At 47.2% G+C, this 19,594-nt stretch overlaps 1 protein-coding gene and 1 pseudogene across 1 annotated transcript in view; one reads left to right on the top strand and one right to left on the bottom strand.

Annotated features, from left to right (window-relative positions):
* Positions 1 to 19,594, top strand: part of COL4A2 (collagen type IV alpha 2 chain) — a 177,872-nt gene that overhangs the window by 453 nt on the left and 157,825 nt on the right. The window contains exons 2-3 of the mRNA XM_022576773.3: positions 96 to 183; positions 290 to 344. Of these exons, the coding sequence (XP_022432481.1) occupies positions 140 to 183; positions 290 to 344 (99 nt within the window). The 5' untranslated portion in view covers positions 96 to 139. The remainder of the gene's footprint in view (positions 1 to 95; positions 184 to 289; positions 345 to 19,594) is intronic.
* On the bottom strand, positions 17,209 to 17,996 carry LOC111176385 (ATP-dependent RNA helicase DDX3X-like; annotated as a pseudogene).

Here is a 19,594-nt window from a genome sequence, read left to right as displayed (position 1 = left end):
GACGCGCCCCGCTTTCCCTTGTCCCGCAGACGGAGGCGGGCGGCGACGAGGCTCCCTCCCCAGCCGGGCTAAGCCCGCTTTGTCTCGTCTTCCAGGCTAGGAGGGACGGATCGGAGCCCCGAGGGGCCGAACTGGGAGCATGGACCGAGACCAGCGCGCGGCGTCGCGCCCTGCCCTGCGGTGGTAAGCGACTTGCTGCCTATCCCCTGGGTCCCGCGCGCGTGTGCTTTTTGGAATTTCCAACCCGGGGCCGCACACTCATGGCGCTCTTCCCCCCTCTCCCATCCAGGTGGCTACTGCTGGGAGCTGTGACAGTGGGGCTCCTGGCCCAGGGCGTCCTGGCGGTAAGTCTTGGCTCCCGTTCCGGGCCGATTCGCGTGCCGGAGAGAGCGGTGGGGACACCGAGTGGCCTTGCCAGAAGGCCACTCGCGCGTGCGCACCTGAGCGTGTGTCCGTGTGTGTGTGCCTGGGTGTCCCCTGCGCCTCCTACCCAGCCCAGGCTCTGAGAAAGCACGCCTTCCCCGCCCCTCACCCCCGAGAACTCCGGTTTGCCGTTCCTTGGGTCCCCCTTCAATCCTGTGCGTTACTGGCGTCGGCTCTTCCTTGGGAACCAATAATTTAAAACATGGCTCGCGGCATCCTTTCCCCTCGTTTGAGCAAAGCCCGTCGTTAGAAGCAAAGCTCGACCTTAGAATCGAGGCGGTCAGACACGTGGCCCTGGGGCGCCAGGCTTCGGGGGAGAATAGCTTGCGTGGCATCAGAAGCTGGTGTCGGAGGTCCTGCCCTTGGCAGGGTTTTCCGTTCTTTTGAATGAGAGGCTCTGGGGGAATGGGCGGGGCGAGGAGGACCGGGCGACTTTGTACTCCTGGTGTCGCTGAGAGGGAACAATGGCAGAAAACACCGTTTTCTTGCAAGACGCGCTGTGGCCCCGGAAAAGCCAGGATGGGGCTGCTAAGTCTCCCACGGGGACCCTGTTTACCAGGTCCCCCTCCACCCCAGCCCCGCCATTCAAGGTGACCCTGTCAGCGTTGCCAGGCAGTCCCCGCCTGCTGACTGCACTATGGGATTTTGTACTTGGCAGCAGGAGCCACTCTGGTTGAACTTCGCGTGGCATGGCTGAGCGGTCACAGCTTTTGTTGGGTCCCTTGAGTTGAGGACCCAGATGTTTAAACTGCAGCTGAAGATCCAGGGGACTTACCAGGTGTCCTGGACCCCACCCTCCCTTCCTCTGTCTGATGGAATATGGTGGCACCTGATCTCCCAGGTGGCTCAGTCAAGAGACCCCCCCCATCCGCACTCTGGGTAGAGTGTACACAGGCACAGTGGGGAGCTGTGTTCACGGTATGCTTTGAATTCTGTTATTTTCACATTGTTCCATCCTCACATAAAACAAATGAGGATTTTCAAGGCTGTGAGTGAGCAAGTGCTATCCTGGCTTGGGAAAGAACCTCTAGCCTCACTTTCCTGCTGCAATTCAGGGCCCAGATTGGGAGTCAGAAGAGGAGTCCATGGACTTTGACCGGAACATTCCAGGCCAAAGTTTTCTTAAAGCTCGGGTCTGTCTCCCTTTCCTTTCCACACGTCCTGGTTTAAGAAGATCAGAGCCTAGAAATTTAAACCAGCCCATTGGCCTTTATGGGTCCTTATGCACACAAGACATACAGGACTTGGCCCAGAGCTGGGAGCCAGGGCAATGCATGCGCGCGCGCGCACACACACGCACGCACGCGCGCACGCAGACGCGCGCGTACGCTCAGAGGAGGAGGAGGAGGTCCCTGCAAAGGAAAGTGCCCAACCCTATTGAGATTGTGCATTCGTTGTGCTCACTCTCCCACACCCCTTCGTCCCCTAGAACCACTTTTGAGTGTGTGTGTGTGTGTGTGGTACGCGGGCCTCTCACTGTTGCGGCCTCTCCCCTTGCGGAGCACAGGCTCCGAACGCGCAGGCTCAGCGGCCATGGCTCACGGGACCAGCCGCTCCGCGGCATGTGGGTTCTTACCCGACCGAGGCATGAACCCGTGTCCCCTGCATCGGCAGGCGGACTCTCAACCACCGCGCCACCAGGGAAGCCCCTAGAACCACTTTTATAACATCAGTGTTTTCTTTCTGGCATGGATCCTAAAAGTGGTGGAAAAGTGGTGTTCATGTCAGAAGACCTGGGTACTAAAGGCAGCTCTGCCCTGGTCTCATAAATCCTGAGCACGCGTTTCCATACAGTGAACAGAAGAGAATATCCCCCAGCCTGTTACATGTAATATACCCCTGTGCCTTCCTCCAAAGCCTCTTAGATGCCACATACTCATCTGAGTCTCTGCTCCCTGATCCTTGGATGGGACCCAGAGCGTTTATTGCCTAGCAGTGCTTCTCAGAGGACAGTCCTTGGACCCCTACACTCACCTGGAAAGCCTGGTTAAAAACTCAGACCTCTGATCCACATCTCAAATCTCCTGATTAGACTTTCGGGGGCGGAGCCTGGGAGTCTGCATTCCCACTTGATGCTAAAGTTTGGGAACCACTGAGTTAAGAGTATTAGGTTGGAAGGCATTGGAGTCACTTGCCAGTTTATGGCATTTCTAAATCTGCAGATACAAACATACTTCTGAGTCATTTTACTAGAGACACATCAATACGTATTATTCAACAATCATGGAATTTATGATGTTCGACAGTGGATGTTCCACTTGCTAACTTCTTATTGTCCACTGGCTTTAAGAGCTGTTACTCAAGAAATAATGCCTTAATCTTTAACTATATTTACTAAAAAATCTTTCCTCATTGTGGCAAGTCCAGCTCCTGCCCTATTTGTCTGCCACACTCAGGAATCCTGTGTCTTTGCCCGTTTGTGCCAAAGAGTCTTCCCAGGGGTAGGTCAATTCAGTGAAAAGGGCTGCTCGCTGTAGCTTGAAGAGTTTTGTAGCAGAAGCAACAGAAAATGGGTAGCAGAGATGGTAAATAATTATTTAATGAATACTTGCTATGTGCCAATTTTTGCGTCTTAATCCATCTAAGCTTCATAGGAAAACACACCTACCTGAGTAGGTAACATTTATTACCCCCATTTTACAGATAAGAAAACAGGCACAAAGAGTTTAAACACCTTGCCCAAGGTGTCTCTCTTTGTAAGCAGCAGATCTGAACCCAGGCAACTCCCCACTGCTTGGTTTCCCAGGGTCAGAACTGGTATGGTAAGTCAACTACTGATTTTCAGTAGTTGAGTCTCCTAGCTGTGCTTTCCTTGCTCTGGACAGAGATGGGCAGAACAAAGCCCACCCACTGGTTTCTGGGAAGGGGAGTCCCCCTCCACCTCCTCTACTGCTTTGCTCTATAGAGCAGGAGCCGGGAGCAAGGGAGACCCAGCACGATCTGGTGGCCAGAGGGAGAGAGGATGGCAGCAGTCCCCTGGCAGCCTGGGCTCGGGACCCAAGCGTGGGTACACGCACCCTGGATGTGTGGCACCCTGTCGTCAGGCTGCCTTCCTGCCGCTGCCCGGCCTGAGGGCACGTGAGACAGCCCGTCCTAAACGGCCACCATCCCAGGCTTTGAAGGCAGGTTGCCCCGGGGCTCATGAGCCCCTGTACCGCACTATTGCTTCTTATCTCAAGACGTGGGGCAGCAGCCTTGAAGATCTAAGAGAGCAGCCCTGTGCGATTCTGGGGGGAAGAGAATTCTAGAGAACAGAGACCTTCCTGGAGATCAGATGTGCTATGGGCTGGGCTGACCTCCTGACCTCAGCCGGGGAGAACTTAGATTCTCCAGGTTATGAGGAGGCAGCCAGGAGAGCTGGACACACAGGCCCCGTATGCCCCGGGAGATGGTGGGCTCCAGACTGCCTTCCCACCAGCTCAGATTTCCAGGGCTCCAGGCTCTGGAAGATTCTCTTGCCATTCCTGCATGCTGCCACACCTTTCCCTGCCCCCAAGGAAAGAAAAGAAAAAGAAGGAATATGCTCTTGTTTTTTTTTTTGAATTTTATTTAATTTTTTTTTTTATACAGCAGGTTCTTATTAGTCATCTATTTCATACACATCAGTGCATACATGTCAATCCCAATCTCCCAGTTCATACCACCACCACCACCACCACCCGCCACTTTCCCCCCTTGGTGTCCATACGTTTGTTCTTTACATCTGTGTCTCTATTTCTGCCCTGCAAACCGGTTCATCTGCACCATTTTACTAGGTTCCATATATATGCGTTAATATACGATATTTGTTTTTCTCTTTCTGACTTACTTCACTGTGTATGACAGTCTCTAGATCATCCATATCTCTACAGATGACCCAATTTCGTTCCTTTTTATGGCTGAGTGATATTCCATTGTATATATGTACCACATCTTCTTTATCCCTTCGTCTGTCGATGGGCATTTAGGTTGCTTCCATGTCCTGGCTATTGTAAATAGTGCTGCAGTGAACATTGGGGTGCATGTGTCTTTGAATTATGGTTTTCTCTGGGTATATGCCCAGTAATGGGATTGCTGGGTCGTATGGTAGTTCTATTTTTAGTTTTTTAAGGAAACTCCATACTGTTCTCCATAGTGGCTGTACCAATTTACATTCCCACCAACAGTGCAAAAGGGTTCCCTTTTCTCCACACCCTCTCCAGCATTTGTTGTTTGTAGATTTTCTGATGATGCCCATTCTAACTGGTGTGAGGTGGTACCTCACTGTAGTTTTGATTTGCATTTCTCTAATAATTAGTGATGTTGCGCAGCTTTTCATGTGCTTCTTGGCCATCTGTATGTCTTCTTTGGAGGAAAGTCTGTTTAGGTCTTCTGCCCATTTTTTGATTGGGTTGTTTTTTTTTTAATATTGAGCTGCATGAGCTGTTTATATATTTTGGAGATTAATCCTTTGTCCGTTGATTCGTTTGCAAATATTTTCTCCCATTGTGAGGGTTGTCTTTTCGTCTTGTTTGTAGTTTCCTTTGCTTTGCAAAAGCTTTTAAGTTTCATTAGGTCCCATTTGTTTATTTTTGTTTTTATTTCCATTACTCTAGGAGGTGGATCAAAAAAGATCTTGCTGTGATTTATGTCAAAGAGTGTTCTTCCTATGTTTTTCTCTAAGAGTTTCATAGTGGCCGGTCTTACATTTAGGTCTCTAACCCATTGTGAGTTTATTTTTGTGTATGGTGTTAGGGAGTGTTCTAATTTCATTCTTTCACATGTAGCTATCCAGTTTCCCCAATGCAAAAGAGACTGTCTTTTCTCCATTGTATATCCTGCCTCCTTTGTCATAGATTAGTTGACCATAGGTGCGTGGATTTATCTCTGGGCTTTCCATCCTGTTCCATTGATCTATATTTCTGTTTTTGTGCCAGTACCATATTGTCTTGATTACCGTAGCTTTGTAGTATAGTCTGAAGTCAGGGAGTCTGATTCCTCCAGCTCCGTTTTCTTCCCTTAAGACCGCTTTGGCTATTCGGGGTCTTTTGTGTCTCCATGCAAATTTTAAGATTTTTTTGTTCTAGTTCTGTAAAAAATGCCACTGGTAATTTGATAGGGATTACATTCAGTCTGTAGATTGCTTTGGGTAGTATAGTCATTTTCACAATATTGATTCTTCCAATCCAGGAACATGGTATATCTCTCCTTCTGTTTGTGTCATCTTTGATTCCTTTCATCAGTATCTTATAGTTTTCTGAGTACAGGTCTTTTACCTCCTTAGGTAAGTTTATTCCTAGATATTTTGTTCTTTTTGTTGCTATGGTAAATGGGAGTGTTTCCTTAATTTCTCTTTCAGATTTTTCATCATTAGTGTATAGGAATGCAAGAGATTTCTGTGCATTAATTTTGTATCCTGCAACTTTACCAAATTCATTGATTACCTCTGGTAGTTTTCTGGTGGCATCTTTAAGATTCTCTGTGTATAGTATCATGTCATCTGCAAACAGTGACAGTTTTACTTCTTCTTTTCCAATTTGTATTCCTTTTATTTCTTTTTTTTTCTCTGATTGCTGTGGCTAAGACTTCCAAAACTATGTTGAATAATAGTGGTGAGAGTGGACATCCTTGTCTTGTTCCTGATCTTAGAGGAAATGCTTTCAGTTTTTCACCATTGAGAATGATGTTTGCTGTGGGTTAGTCGTATATGGCCTTTATTATGTTGAGGTGGGTTCCCTCTATGCCCACTTTCTAGAGAGTTTTTATCATAAATGGGTGTTGAATTTTGTCAGAAGCTTTTTCTGCATCTATTGAGATGATGATATGGTTTTTCTCCTTCAGTTTGTTAATATGGTTTATCACATTGATTGATTTGCATATATTGAAGAATCCTTGCATCCCTGGGGTAAATCCCACTTGATCATAGTGTATGATCCTTTTAATGTGTTGTTGGATTCTGTTTGCTAGTATTTTGTTGAGGATTTTTGCATCTATATTCACTAGTGATATTGGTCTGTAACTTTCTTTTTTTGTAGTATCTTTGTCTGGTTTTGGTTTCAGGGTGATGGTGGCCTCACAGAATGAGGTTGGGAGTGTTCCTTCCTCTGCAGTTTTTTGGAAGAGGCTGAGTAGGATAGGTGTTAGCTCTTCTCTAAATGTTTGATAGAATTCACCCGTGAAGCCATCTGGTCCTGGACTCTTGTTTGTTGGAAGATTTTTAATCACAGTTTCAATTTCATTACTTGTGATTGGTCTGTTCATATTTTCTATTTCTTCCTGGTTCAGTCTTGGAAGGTTATATCTTTCTAAGCATTTGTCCATTTTTTCTGGGTTGTCCGTTTTATTGGCATAGAATTGCCTGTAGTAGTCTCTTAGGATGCTTTGTATTTCTGTGGTGTCTGTTGTAACTTCTCCTTTTTCATTTCTAATTTTATTGATTTGAGTCCTCTCCCTCTAAAAAAGAAGGAATATGTCCTTAAGGTTTTCTCTTCTCCTTCCAATCAGCTTAATGCTAAGTTACGGAAAATGTACGGTGCTCACATGCTTTCCATGCTCGAGTTAAGACTCCTAGAGATCAGGTCTTTTGCAGAATTCCCTGGGGCTCTAGTGCAGTTGTTCACAATCTGGGCCCCCAAGAAGCAGGGAAGTATCACAACGTTCCTCCTCTGTTAATGGAAAAACAAGGAAATCTCCAGCTCTCTGGAGGCCCTTAAAGTAAGCCTCCCTGCATGGCTTGTATGGCTTGGCCACAGTCAGTAACACCAGCGATTTGTCATAGCATCACATAACAGACGCAGGTATAAGGGGGACGGAGGGACCACAGCTCTCCCACTGCCCGTGGGTATATTTAGAACCAGAGAGAGAGGGGGAAAAAAAGTGCAATTCAAGTAAAAAGTTCTAGAACAGAAAACAAAGATTTTGGTAAAATAATAAAAATCAAAGGATTATCTGTCTTCCTTTGGTGACAGACAAATGGGTGACGCTTCAATTAAGTAAGAGAGAAAATGCGAGAGAAAAACAAAAGTGCAATGGAGATAAACCTGATCAATGACGATGGTGTAATGAGGATGTCAGTACTTAGAAGGTGGTGGTTTTGGAATGTCTTGTACTTTTAATCTGAAAAGGAGTTTTCAGATTAGGAACCTCTGATTAGAGGATTTGAGAGGAAAATGTGAAGTCAGCCTCCAGCTGTAGCTGGAGGTGTCATCACCGGCGTGGAAGGTGGTAGGTAAGGTTGGGAACCCCGGCCTTGGCTGATTCGGCTTGTAAGCTTGGCATTCTGCGCAGGAGCTGGTGGCCCCCAGGACCGGGGACCGCACAGCAGTGGTAGAGGCAACCAAATGCCACCCCAGCGTGGCTCCTAACTGGCTGGGTGACCCCAGAGCAAGTCACTTAACATTTTGAGGGAGGGTTGGCGTCCGTCCGTGCTGGGATGCTCCGGGCATTCAGTCACCCCGGTGAGTTGGAGAGTCAGAGCTGAGGACGGGGCCCGCCCCCCTCAACCTGCCCCAGGCCCGTCCCTGGGCTAGGCCCTCACCACTCCCAGCTGTAAAGCTGGAAGCGGGATGCTGTTCCAGGCTGGCATTTGGGCTGCTCCAGAGATGACTTAAAAATAAGTATAGGGCTTCCCTGGTGGCGCAGTGGCTGAGAGTCCGCCTGCCGATGCAGGGGACACGGGTTCGTGCCGCGGTCCGGGAGGATCCCACATGCCGCGGAGCAGCTGGGCCTGTGAGCCATGGCCGCTGAGCCTGCGCGTCCGGAGCCTGTGCTCCGTGGCGGGAGGGGCCACAGCGGTGAGAGGCCCGCGTACAGCAAAAAAAAAAAAAAAAAGTATGCTGCTTGAGGCTTCTTATCTTTGGGGGTGGGAAGCTTCTGTAACCCAGTGAATGATACCTGATCAGCTGGGGCAAGAGGCCAGGCAGGTTATCTGGTGGTCACCTCCTGCCACCACCCTGGTGGCTGCTCCCACCGCCAAGAAGACTCTCCTGGGACAGGCCTGAATGACTCACTAACCTTGATTTCATCGCCCCCCTGGGGCTGTGTGATTTTTTTTTTTTTATTATCCATGAAAGAAGATTAGAAGGTGTCTAATCTTAGGGAGACTGCGTGGGTTTCTCCAGCCCCCTCCATGCGGTCAGGGAGTGACTTTCAAGGGACATGCGAGCAGCTCCGCCCCACCCACTAGATTCCGAGCCCGCGGGCGCCTGGACCTGGCCTCTGTGTCGGGGTCTCCCATCTCCTGCCGCCCCTGTTGTGCACTGGGTGTTCTGTCCCGACGGGATTCTGCCACCCTGAGCGAGGCTGCCTTCTGCAGCAACAAGTGCTCCTCTAAGTGCCGTGCGGTATCCTGAATCGGATCCTGGAAGGGAGAGAGAATATTGGTGGAAAAACTGGTGCAATTCTGATAAGAGTCTGTGGTTTAGTGAATGTGCTCGTGTTCATTTCTAGTTTTGACAAAATGGGCTGAGGTTGTGTAAGATGTTGACATCACATCATCATGTCTGCCTGAAGGGTTGTGTGGGGACTCTCCGAATTCTCTTTGCAACTTTTCAGCAAATATAACTCATTTCAGAATAAAAATCTGCCCTTAGAAGTCATGAATCTGTCACATCTGGCATGCTTAGTCCAGACAGGTGCAGAGCGAGCAGAGAAGCAGCAGGCTGCACACTGGGGATCAGCAAAAGGGAGATAGTGTCCCCATGCTTTGCTCTGATAGAAAAAAGCGAACAAAAGGCACTTCTGTGTCCTTGGAAATCTAGCAGAAGTGGCCCCTGCCTGGGGAAAGGGCTTTTGTTCCCCTAACTTGGGTGGGGTTCTTTATGGGGAGAGGGGAGGGAAGGCGCCCCAATGGAGATTCCACAGCTTGGCGTCTCCGAGGGCCTCCAGGGCTGAGCTACAATGGCCTCCCTCTTCTTGACCGACTGACCAGGGCAGGAACACGGTTGCACAGTTGTTTTCTGAGCTTGAGATGGCACAGCAGGTTTGCAGGATGGTGTCATTTCCAGGAGGCTTTTACATGCTCACACCTCTGGCTCACTCACTAATTTGTCAGGCCAGTGTCCCATCCATAGGGGCTGGCCGTGTGGGAAAGGAAAGCCCACCACCAGCTTCTTGCATGCCTAGGACCCCCAGGGGACAGCAAGGATGATAAAGTGGCACGTCTGGGGTCCCCGAGCCCCCCTCCACATGCACTCCCGGCATTGCTGCAGGCCGCTGCAGAATTTGGAGTGAGCAATCTCCAAGTGGCCATAACTTCTACTGGCTGGGGACAAGGGCCAGGAACAAGGATGGCCAACGGCCAGTGGCTGTCACCTGGCGCTTTTGCCTGTGTCACCACCCTGCAGGAACAGAGCAGCCATTGCCAGCTCTGTTTTGCAGCTTCGCCCACGCCCGGTCTCTCTCCTCGAAGTAGCCTGAAGTCCCGTGACCTAAAGGACACCCTGCCCCTGGCCTGTCAGAGGCCTCCTGTAGCCAGTGTCAGAATTCCGCACCCAGCTGGAGCCACTGTCCCTCGGAAATGAGCCATTGCAGAGTCTAATTAAAGTGCCCTCCCAAAATTACCATTAGAGAGCCAGGATTTTAAGTCATCATCCTTAAGCCCTGTAGACATTAAGCGTTTGTCTTTTCTCAGGTAATTTTATCCCCATTGGAATCTCTGCCACCACAGCCCAAGGCTTAGGGCACATGACGTCTTTCCTCCTATCTCATTCACGGCTACATCGTACGATCCAGGGCCTGAAACACAGCAGGCACCCAGTAAAGCACCTGTGCCGTAAATGAGTGAAGGTATAGCAAGCTGAAAGTGCTGAAACGAACCTGGATGAGAAGGACAGTCACGGAACAACTAGGAAAGATTAGATTAAAATGTCGTTTTTCCCGGTGTGGTTGTTTTTCCCCAATTAAATGCTACCCCCCGCTGGCTAAAGCTCTCTGTACCTGATGATAAAGGAAGTGCTGATCTGTCTGTGAAAGATTTGCCTTTTTTCCGAGGGATTGTTTCAGGCCCTAAAATTCCTATTTTGCTGTTTTTGCCCCCTTCAGTGATCTCCCATGTGGGAATTACAGAAGAATTACAGACTGATTTTCTGGTACCTGGTGGGAATTACGTAACAGTGTGTTTTTGTGCGTGTTGAGCACTTTTGGGTGTGTGTCTGACTCTGTGGAGTGGTGTGGGTCCCATGAGAGCAGAGGAAAGGGCTTCTGCTTGTGGACACGGTCAAAGACACGTGCTCCCTGGGATGCCTCCCAGGCTGTGGCTTGTCCATTAGAAAAAAGAGAGGCTATTATCAACAGCTGGGCAATAATTTCAAACTAATGTCAGGAAGGAGTGACACAGGGAATGGGGAGCCCTCTCGCCTCCTCTGCCCTCACCCCTGCCCCTGGCTCCAGGTTGGAGAAAAGGAGGGGTCCCCTGGGAGGGTCTTTGTGGGCTCCCCTGGGATCAACATAAGAAAGAGGAGCCCCTAAGGAAGTTTCTAGCATTTCAGAACCCCAGGAACAGCTAAAATCTCCCACAGGGGAAACACAGCAGTTTGGTGCCAGGAACTGATCCTAGCCACTGACACACATTAGCCGCTAAACACCCACAGTTCTGTGATTATCCCACTTTACAGATGTGCAGACTGAGGCACACAGGTTAGGGCACTTGTTAAGGTCAATAAGGAATAAAGTTGGGAGTGAAGCCCAGGACTGTTTGATTCTGTAACCTCTGCTCTTAAGCATGGTGCTAGGCCAACACATCCCTAGCCATAGAGTATGTGTGCATACTCAAAATACGCAAAATGTTGGCTATGTAAAATATACATATGTATATTATATGTAAATATATGTATATATTATTTATCTACATGGAATATAGATGGATGATAGACGGTAAATGATTGACAGAGAAAGATAGATATAGATGATAGATAAATTGATAGATGATCGATGGATAGATAGTAGATGGAGAGATAGATAGACATGGAGATGAGAGAGAGAAATAAAGAACATAGAACACACAAGCGTACACACACGCGCCCTTTGGAGGACCCTAGCTCCTTTCTCCCTAAGGGCTGCCCAGGCAGGAGGAGAAGGACGGTCTCGAGGACGCATCAGGCAGACCTGTTCATTCTGGGGTCCCTCTGCAGAGAGGCTGACCTACAAGTGTGGATGACTAGCAGCTCCCAAACTCTGAGAAACAAAGACTAGAATGGCTGCATGAGGATAGACCCCTGGAGGATGACCAAGGGGGACACACAAGCTGGCCGGGGGGTCTGATCAGCAGGACAGAGTCCCCAAACCCTTCTCCTTCTCCGGGTCCTTTTCGAACTCCCAGGCAGGGGAGATGAATGTTCCACAGGCACGTGGGGGGCAGAGGCATGCAAACACAGCATTGTCTCGGCGCAGGTAGAGAGGCTGTTGGAAAATAGTTAGCCCTGACCTGGAGAAAGATTTACTTAAACCCCCTGGGGAGTAAAAGCCCTTCCTAAAATTACTTTAGCTGTGCAGGGGACCCCCGTGGACAGCAGTGTTATGATGACAGGCTCCATTTTTCCTGGACCAGCGCCAGCTTCCCTACCTCGGGGTCTGCTTTCCCTGCTTTGTTTTCTGTTCTGATGTTTTTCACTGGAGTTGCCACTTGCCAGCAGGTAGACAGGCATGGTCTGTTTAAAAGCGTTGGAGCATCTGGGTTGGAGTCCAGTGACCAGGAAAAGCCACTTTTCCTTCTCTATCTCCTTTTCTTCATGTGTCAAACAGGAATGTTAGTATCTGTGTCACAAGTTCACAAGTTCACTGACGTGAAATCCGTTCGCCAAACAACATGTCTCGATTCTGCTAGGACCAGTGTTCACTCACAAGTCATGTACGTCAATCCTCTCGTGGGCTCGGGGCTGTGTCCCAGAGGAGGACAGGCCAGGGGCAGCAAGTGGAATGTTCTGAGCACATGCACGTGTGTGTGTATGCGTGTGTTTGTGTGTTCGGGGTAGGAGTATCCAATTGCCTGATGGAATTTTGAAGTTAAACGTGCTGTCCATGGGGAGCGGGCAGCCTGCAGAGGCCCTACTTTAGAGGAGAGAAGAGCCATTGCGGGCTCTTTGCCGTGACACACATGCTGTGCATGTGGCCCTGGGGACAGAGGAGAGGAGGGTCCCTGCTCAGACAGGCCCTCGGGCAGAGGCGGACGTGGCGTGGGCACAGCAGGCCAGCGGGACTGAGGGATGTGGGAGGGGACCATGGGGAAGAAGGTTCTGGTCCTAACACTTCTGGGCGCCACGGGCACTGGACCCTGCCTGGTAGGGAGGAGTTGTAATGCCAGGAGCCTGAGCTGGGGACATGCTCGCTGACGCTCCCGTGTCCACTTGGTGAGATGGGTGCAGGGGAGTCTTCCCAAAGCCTTTGGACAGTTGTCTGTATTTTCTTAAGTTTGAAAAACGCCCGCCAAGGGAAGAATGTTAATTTTAATTAAAGTTAGGTCCAGGTGTAACTAAATTATTTCCAGAACAAATGGAAAGACTTACAAACAAAGAACATTTTGTTCGAAGGATTCTGAGACCCAAGTATCATTTAACAAAGCAAGAAAACTCTAGAGGCTTTGGTTTGGCAATGTGGCACAGAAAACACACCACAGAACCTTAGGAGAGGATGTCTTTCTTGAAGGAGCGGAGAGAACCCCCAGCCTCTGCCTAACAGGGCCTCAGCAGTGCTCACTTGCTGCTGTGGTTCCACAGCCAGGATGAACAGGACACACACCCACCCATTTCCTCCTGAGCGCCCAGGTGAGCAAGGCCAGTGGGTGGCCTCAAACAAGAAGAGTGCGGCTGGAAATTCCAGGAGGAAAATCACCCCCTTCCCTTTCTTCCTTACTTGGTCACGGTCCGAATTGTAACAACCTTCCAAGTTGCAATGAAGGACCAAATACGGGCCTGAGAGACTCTCCTTTCCTATCTGAAAAGCACCTTCCTCTCCTACAGCTCCCACCAGGTCTGGCAGCTTCCCTCCCTGCCCCGCCCCTCCCCTCCAAGACAATCTTAGCTCAGACAGGATTTCCTTCGTCTTAGTCATCAGCTTTTATGGCCCAGCCTCCCCCTTCCCGTTGCAAAACAAGGAATATTAGCAGCGAACAGTCTGAAATGATTTGTAAACCTTACCAGTGCGTGTAGACATCAGTTTTTGTGTCTGCTTGTCAATTTCAAGATGACAGAGGCTGGAAAAATCAATGTGTTTCTTGTTGTGAAGTCGCATGGTGCAGCAGTGATTTTTCAGCTGTCTGCCTTGGCTTTTGTGAAAATGCAGAAGAGCAGACACGTTCATTTCATTGCAGTCCTAAAAAGCTGCAAAGTTAAAAACAAAATGACAATTTGGGCAGAGATCATTCCTGTTTTAAAAGGAGGCTCGTCAAAGGAGGGGTCAGTTCAGCAACCTTTCTGGCTGGTAACGGTCCGTTTCCCAGCATCACAGGAGAATAGGCCTTCCAGGCATGGTGTGAAGCATTCCTTCAAAGCCTTAACAGATTTCCTGGGGTTTCGAAGGAGAATGCAGTCTTCATATTCTCCCAAGTGATTCTCTGAGGAACCAGAGCAACTCAATTACAGGAAGAGTATGTACGGTTGCCAGGTCTGCTCTTGATTAAAAAGGAAGCCCAGCCAGGTCACTCAGCTGTGGCTGCCTGTGCAGGGAGGAAAGTGTACCCCGACCAGGGAAGGGACCCCTCCATCCAGTTATAAGTGGACACACACACACACCCGTCTCCCCTCCCTCTCTCCCCTCCCAGCAGGAGTACTTGTATCAGCACATCACTCTCCTTTTCCCCTTGAATTGTTCTTGCCAGGAGATAGAAGACAAAAGCCAGCCTCTCCCAATTCAAGTCAGTGGAGTCCCATCAAAGAAGCTGGGGAGAAAAGAGATACAAATATCTCTTTACAGGTTCTATTTGCCTCTTTTTCACCCCCATTCCAAAATTTCTTCACTGACACCCTGTGCCCTTCTAGATGTAAAACTTTGCACAAAAGTGGATCTGACAGCAGTTACTTACATGCAGAATTTGCCTCTAGTTTCCTATGAAACCAGTGGACCTTGGCCCGTCAGGAGGTGAGAATGACCCGGGGAGCTTTGTGAAATTGTGAGTGAGCTGCTGCTGGGTTGGGGGTGGGGTGGGGGGGGCAGGCATCTGGGCTAAGCAGTGTCTGTCAACCTGGCTGCCATGGCCGTCACCTGGGGGATGCTCCAAAATGCTGGTGGGGGGCCCAGCCCCGGGGACACCCTCAGGTGACTTAAGGGAATTTCAAACAGTGCTAGCACCTAAAACTAATACATTAAGCAATACAGTGACTTGAGGTTCGATGTTTACATTCAGCAAATTTAATTCCATTCTTATTTACTGAAAATATTGCTGGCTGACAAAACTGAATCTAAAAGTCACTGATTATGGCCATACACAAAGATAACCACATGTTTGAGAACCGCAATATGCCAGACACTGAAAACCAAACCAAACAAAATATGTACTAAATAAAACTCTGAGAACCTTTGAAAATGTGGACACTTCATGGCAGTGTTTAGAAGTGTTTCGTTAATATTTTAAGACAAATGTATCAAAACCTTGGCATGTTATAATTTCAAGTTGCCAATTTTGCCTTAAATTTTGTCAGAAAGTTACAGCTACCTATATTGCCAATGCTGGGTCAGCTTAATTTGACTCACATTTAATAGGACTTAACATTAAAAGCTCACACTACCCTGAAATATTTTATTTCACATACGGTGACATTCAGTATTCAAGTGCCAGTGTTTTCGTACTGTCTTTTGGTCAAGTTTCTTTAAACTTTCAATTAATCATTTTTAGGCTTACAAAAATAAATATTTGTCAAAATGTTCAATAAATATTACACAAACTAGCAGCAAAAAGTATCTAAAATCTGTCATGTGCAAATAGTTTTCTTCTCAACTATCATTCCATGGTCCCCAATAAAATTTTAGAATCTAGTTCCTAACACGCTGCGTTCAACAATTTCCAAGAGACAAAATAAGATTGGAAGTTTAAGGACACACACACAAGACATATATCTAAAATTCTCTGAATGTACAATAAAATAAGTATTTTGTAAAAATTTACAGGCAAAATGTACGAGAGTCTAAATCTATACTAATTGAAGTAGCACCGTAACAAATGACCTCAATACCATCGAGTGCACCTACTTAATAAAGTTTTAGAACAAGGCACAGTTCACTTGAAAATCTGTTGCACTTTAAGAAATTTTTGCCGCCTTATGCCATTGTAAATATTAGTCTATAAAGATCACTATATTCCAGCCACAAAATGAGCACAGAATTCCAAGTGGCAGAGGCATTTTTAGTTGGTGAACAATCATCTTTGGTCAAATTTAGCAGAAAGCGACTATAAATACAATGGAAACCTATGCAGCTAAAATACATTAAAACTGCACTATATAGAAATAACACCTTGTGCAGTGCAGTACATATTGCCAACCTGTGTGATCTCAAGAATTTCAGAGTTTGTAGCTACTCTGATTTACAAATTCTACAAGTGTAAGCCATTTTAACATTTCAGCGCAGCTTAAACAGAAAAAAGAGAATCTGCATTAAAATAAAAGCCTGCTGCACAACCCCTCCTGCTCATATCCTCTTGACCACAAAACATCAACACTAGCATGCATTAAAGACCAAAATCCAAGCAGGCCCTTAAAAGGACTGGTCACTGGCATGGTCAGCCATTCTACCACTTCAATTTTATTTACGGCAGGCGTTCAAAACATCTAATTAGATGAAATTTCCCCGAAACACTTTCGTTATCAAAACTTTTAAACTTTTCCTATAATAATTTGCCCACATCTGCCTAGCTTAGAATTAATAACCTAAACATTAAAAGAGGAATTGCTGTATTTACTTGCATTAACTTCGAAGAGTGCTTTGAAAAACGTATGGATGTATTCACACATGCCACCTCATCATGACTGGAACGGCTTACTTAAAGACTGCAAGTGCCCATCCAGGATTGAGTGAGCAACTCAGAACTTCAACTTAGTACAGGCTGCCACATTAGAAACTAATTCTACCGTAAGGTGTTTTCCTACCCTCTCTGCAAGTACCAAAAAGTCCTAACGCAGGAGACGGCCCAAGATTTTTTCCTTTATAATATTGACAGATGATTTGATGATTCCTGTTAAGTTGTATCACACCTGTGTGCCAAGGTTTGATTTTAGCCCAAGTTCGGTGAATCTATTTTGTCAAAACAATTGAAAACTTGAGCATCACTGAGCCAACAGGACATCGTAATAATAAGTTGCCCGGAGTTAGCCACAGTACATTAACGAACAAATGATCCTCAGTCACGAAATTATAAATGCAGTTTGGGATGGGAATAAGCAGAAGGGAACTTAAACCAAACTACAGCAGTTAAGTCTTCACCCCAACTTCTTAATAGGGCTGTTGATTGTTCCTTTCTTTTCTTCCTTTGGCTTTGAGCTCCCTTGAATTTTCAGGAGAATCACAGCTGGTAATGCAGTGCTAGTTTTTTGTGTGTTTTTTTTTAACATCTTTATTGGAGTATAATTGCTTTACAATTAATTGTGTGTTAGCTTCTGCTGTATAACAAAGTGAATCAGCTATACGTATACATATATCCCCATATCGCCTCCCTCTTGCGTCTCCCTCCCACCCTCCCTATCCCACCCCTCTAGGTGATCATAAAGCGGCGAGCTGATCTCCCTGTGCTATGCGGCTGCTTCCCACTAGCTATCTGTTTTACGTAGTACTAGTTCTTGAAGCTACACGATACAGTCTCAGTTACATGTGGTTTCCATATTAGCTTTTTCGAAATGGTGATTTTGCTGCGAAGCGGATTCAGCTGCGCCACCCGTCAACCCCCGGAGAGCTGTAATTTCCTCCGTATCCATCACTATTGTAGAAGCTTCCATAGCCACGTCCACCACATCCCCTGCTGCTGCCATGACCACCTCGACCCCCGTGGCTGCTGCTTGCACGGCTACTACTAAAGCTAGGACTGCCAGAACTGCTACTTTGTCGATACTCTCGGGCACCAAATCATCCACTCAATCTCTTAGAACGCCCACGACTGCTACCCTTGTAGTGGTGTTCATAAGCCATACTTTCTAACCAAGATGGTGCTTCTCGTTCAGCTTCAACAAGAAGAGCCAACAAATCCTTTGTGATATTTATATTTCTTTCATTGGAAAATGAGGTGGCAAGACCAAGGTTTCCTACATGTCCTGTACGGCCAATCTGATGTACATATTCCTCAGTATCACTTGGCGAATCAAAATTGATAACATGTTTGACATTTGAAATGTCTAGTCCTCTTGCTGCCACAGCAGTAGCCACTAGAATTGGGCTTTTTCCTGAGCGGAACTGGTGAAGGGCTTCCTCTCTATCTCTCTGTGATCCGTCTCCATGGATGCTGGTACAGGCATATCCTTCATGGTATAAGAAATCCTCCAGAGAATCAGCACCCTTTTTGGTCTCCACAAAAACTAAAGTCAGTGAATCCTTCCCTGTGCATTTAAGAGGTCAAGCAGAAACGACCGTTTACCTGACTGTTCCACCCAAACCACTTTCTGCTCCTCGCCTGATTGGAATTTCATGTTCTAGAAATAAATGACTTACTTTATTCCAGAGAGGGAAGGAAGGAAGATTAGTCATGCTCGCTCTGGATTTTTTTTTTTTTTAAGTCCCCAAAATTCCTTAATTAGGAAGTAAATGCAGTTGAAAAGAGTGTTGACTCCTGCCTAGAAATTCCAGAACAGGGAATGTCTGTCTGCATCACACTGATGCTTCAGATGGTTAGAAAGGCCTGCTCCCAGAACAAAGTCGAACCTGGACCATCACTTCTGTTTTGTATTAAAGCCATTTTAACATTGTGAGAGAGCAAAGCCAGAGCAGTGTCTCAGAAGAAAGTAAACTTACTTAAAAGGGGGTGTACATATAAACATACGTTTCCTCCATTTTCAGAATTGTCTATCTCTAGTTACAGTACCTTTAGCAAAATCCTGATCCTTCTAGTTGTTGAGTGAGGACAAAAGACAGGCTGTTTATTCTGCCAACATTTTTGCCTTCGTGTTGCTTTTTCTTCCTGGTTGGGTTTAATTAACTAGAGTCTCTAAGGATAAACAGAGAAAAAAAGGCAGCCTTCATGAGGTTTTTCTTAACTCCTCACATTAAAAAGTTGTCTTAGCTCTCTATACTTGCTAAGCATTTCATGTGTTAAAAATTAGATCAGGGCTTCCCTGGCGGCACAGTGGTTGAGAGTCCGCCTGCCGATGCAGGGGACACGGGTTCGTGCCCCGGTCCGGGAGGATCCCATGTGCCGCGGAGCGGCTGGGCCCGTGAGCCATGGCCGCTGAGCCTGCGCGTCCGGAGCCTGTGCTCCGCAACGGGAGAGGCCACAACAGTGAGAGGCCCGTGTACCGCAAAATATATATATATATATTAGATCAATTTCCTGAAATTAAAAAATAAAACTTTGACACGTGATTCATACATCACATACACTACAGACGTACAGTGTTTGTAAACTAATCACTTGAAAATGATCTTATTAATGTTACCTCAGGTCTCTTGTATATCTATCTCGTGCAAACCTCTGTTGATTCTTTTATCCTTTTTTTAAACGGTGATAAAACACACACAACCTGAAATTTACCATCTTAGGCATTTTGAAGTGTACACGTCGGTAGCATTAAGAACATTCACATTGGTGTGCAATCTCCATCCATCTCCAGAACTTTCTTCATCATCCAAAAGCTCTGTCCCATTAAACAGTAACTCGCTCTTCCCCCCTCCCAGCTCCTGGTAACCTCTAGTCTCTGTGTCTATGAGTTTGCTTGTTTTAGGGACCTCATGTAAGTGGGGTCATACAGTATGTGTCCTTTTGTGACTGCCTGATCTCACTTAGCGTAACGTCTGGAAGGTTCAGACATGCTGAAGCATGTGTCAGAATTCCCTTCCTTTTTGAGGCTGAATAATATTCCTGTACTTTTCTAAGGTATTGTTTTCAAGTTCAGCTTTGTTTTCTTGGCTGGTAGGTTTCGGTGGTTAGAGTCAAGTTTAGAAGAAGCACGTGGGCCCCTTGGCCACGGGGCTTCTGTACTTGGGTCTCTAAGATTGGTCCTCCCACTTCTGCGTGGCTCGCTGGTGGCCCCTCTCCTCTTGACGTGGGTCTTGCTTTCCGGCCGATGTTGACCACTCCCTGATAGAG

Source organism: Delphinapterus leucas, chromosome 18 (genome assembly GCF_059928025.1).
Source record: "Delphinapterus leucas isolate spDelLeu-1000000601 "Yukka" chromosome 18, BTC_Dleu_Yukka2, whole genome shotgun sequence".
Taxonomy (NCBI): Eukaryota; Metazoa; Chordata; class Mammalia; order Artiodactyla; family Monodontidae; genus Delphinapterus; species Delphinapterus leucas.
The sequence above is the reverse complement of the archived record's forward strand: the minus strand, read 5'-3'. Positions and strand labels throughout refer to the sequence as shown.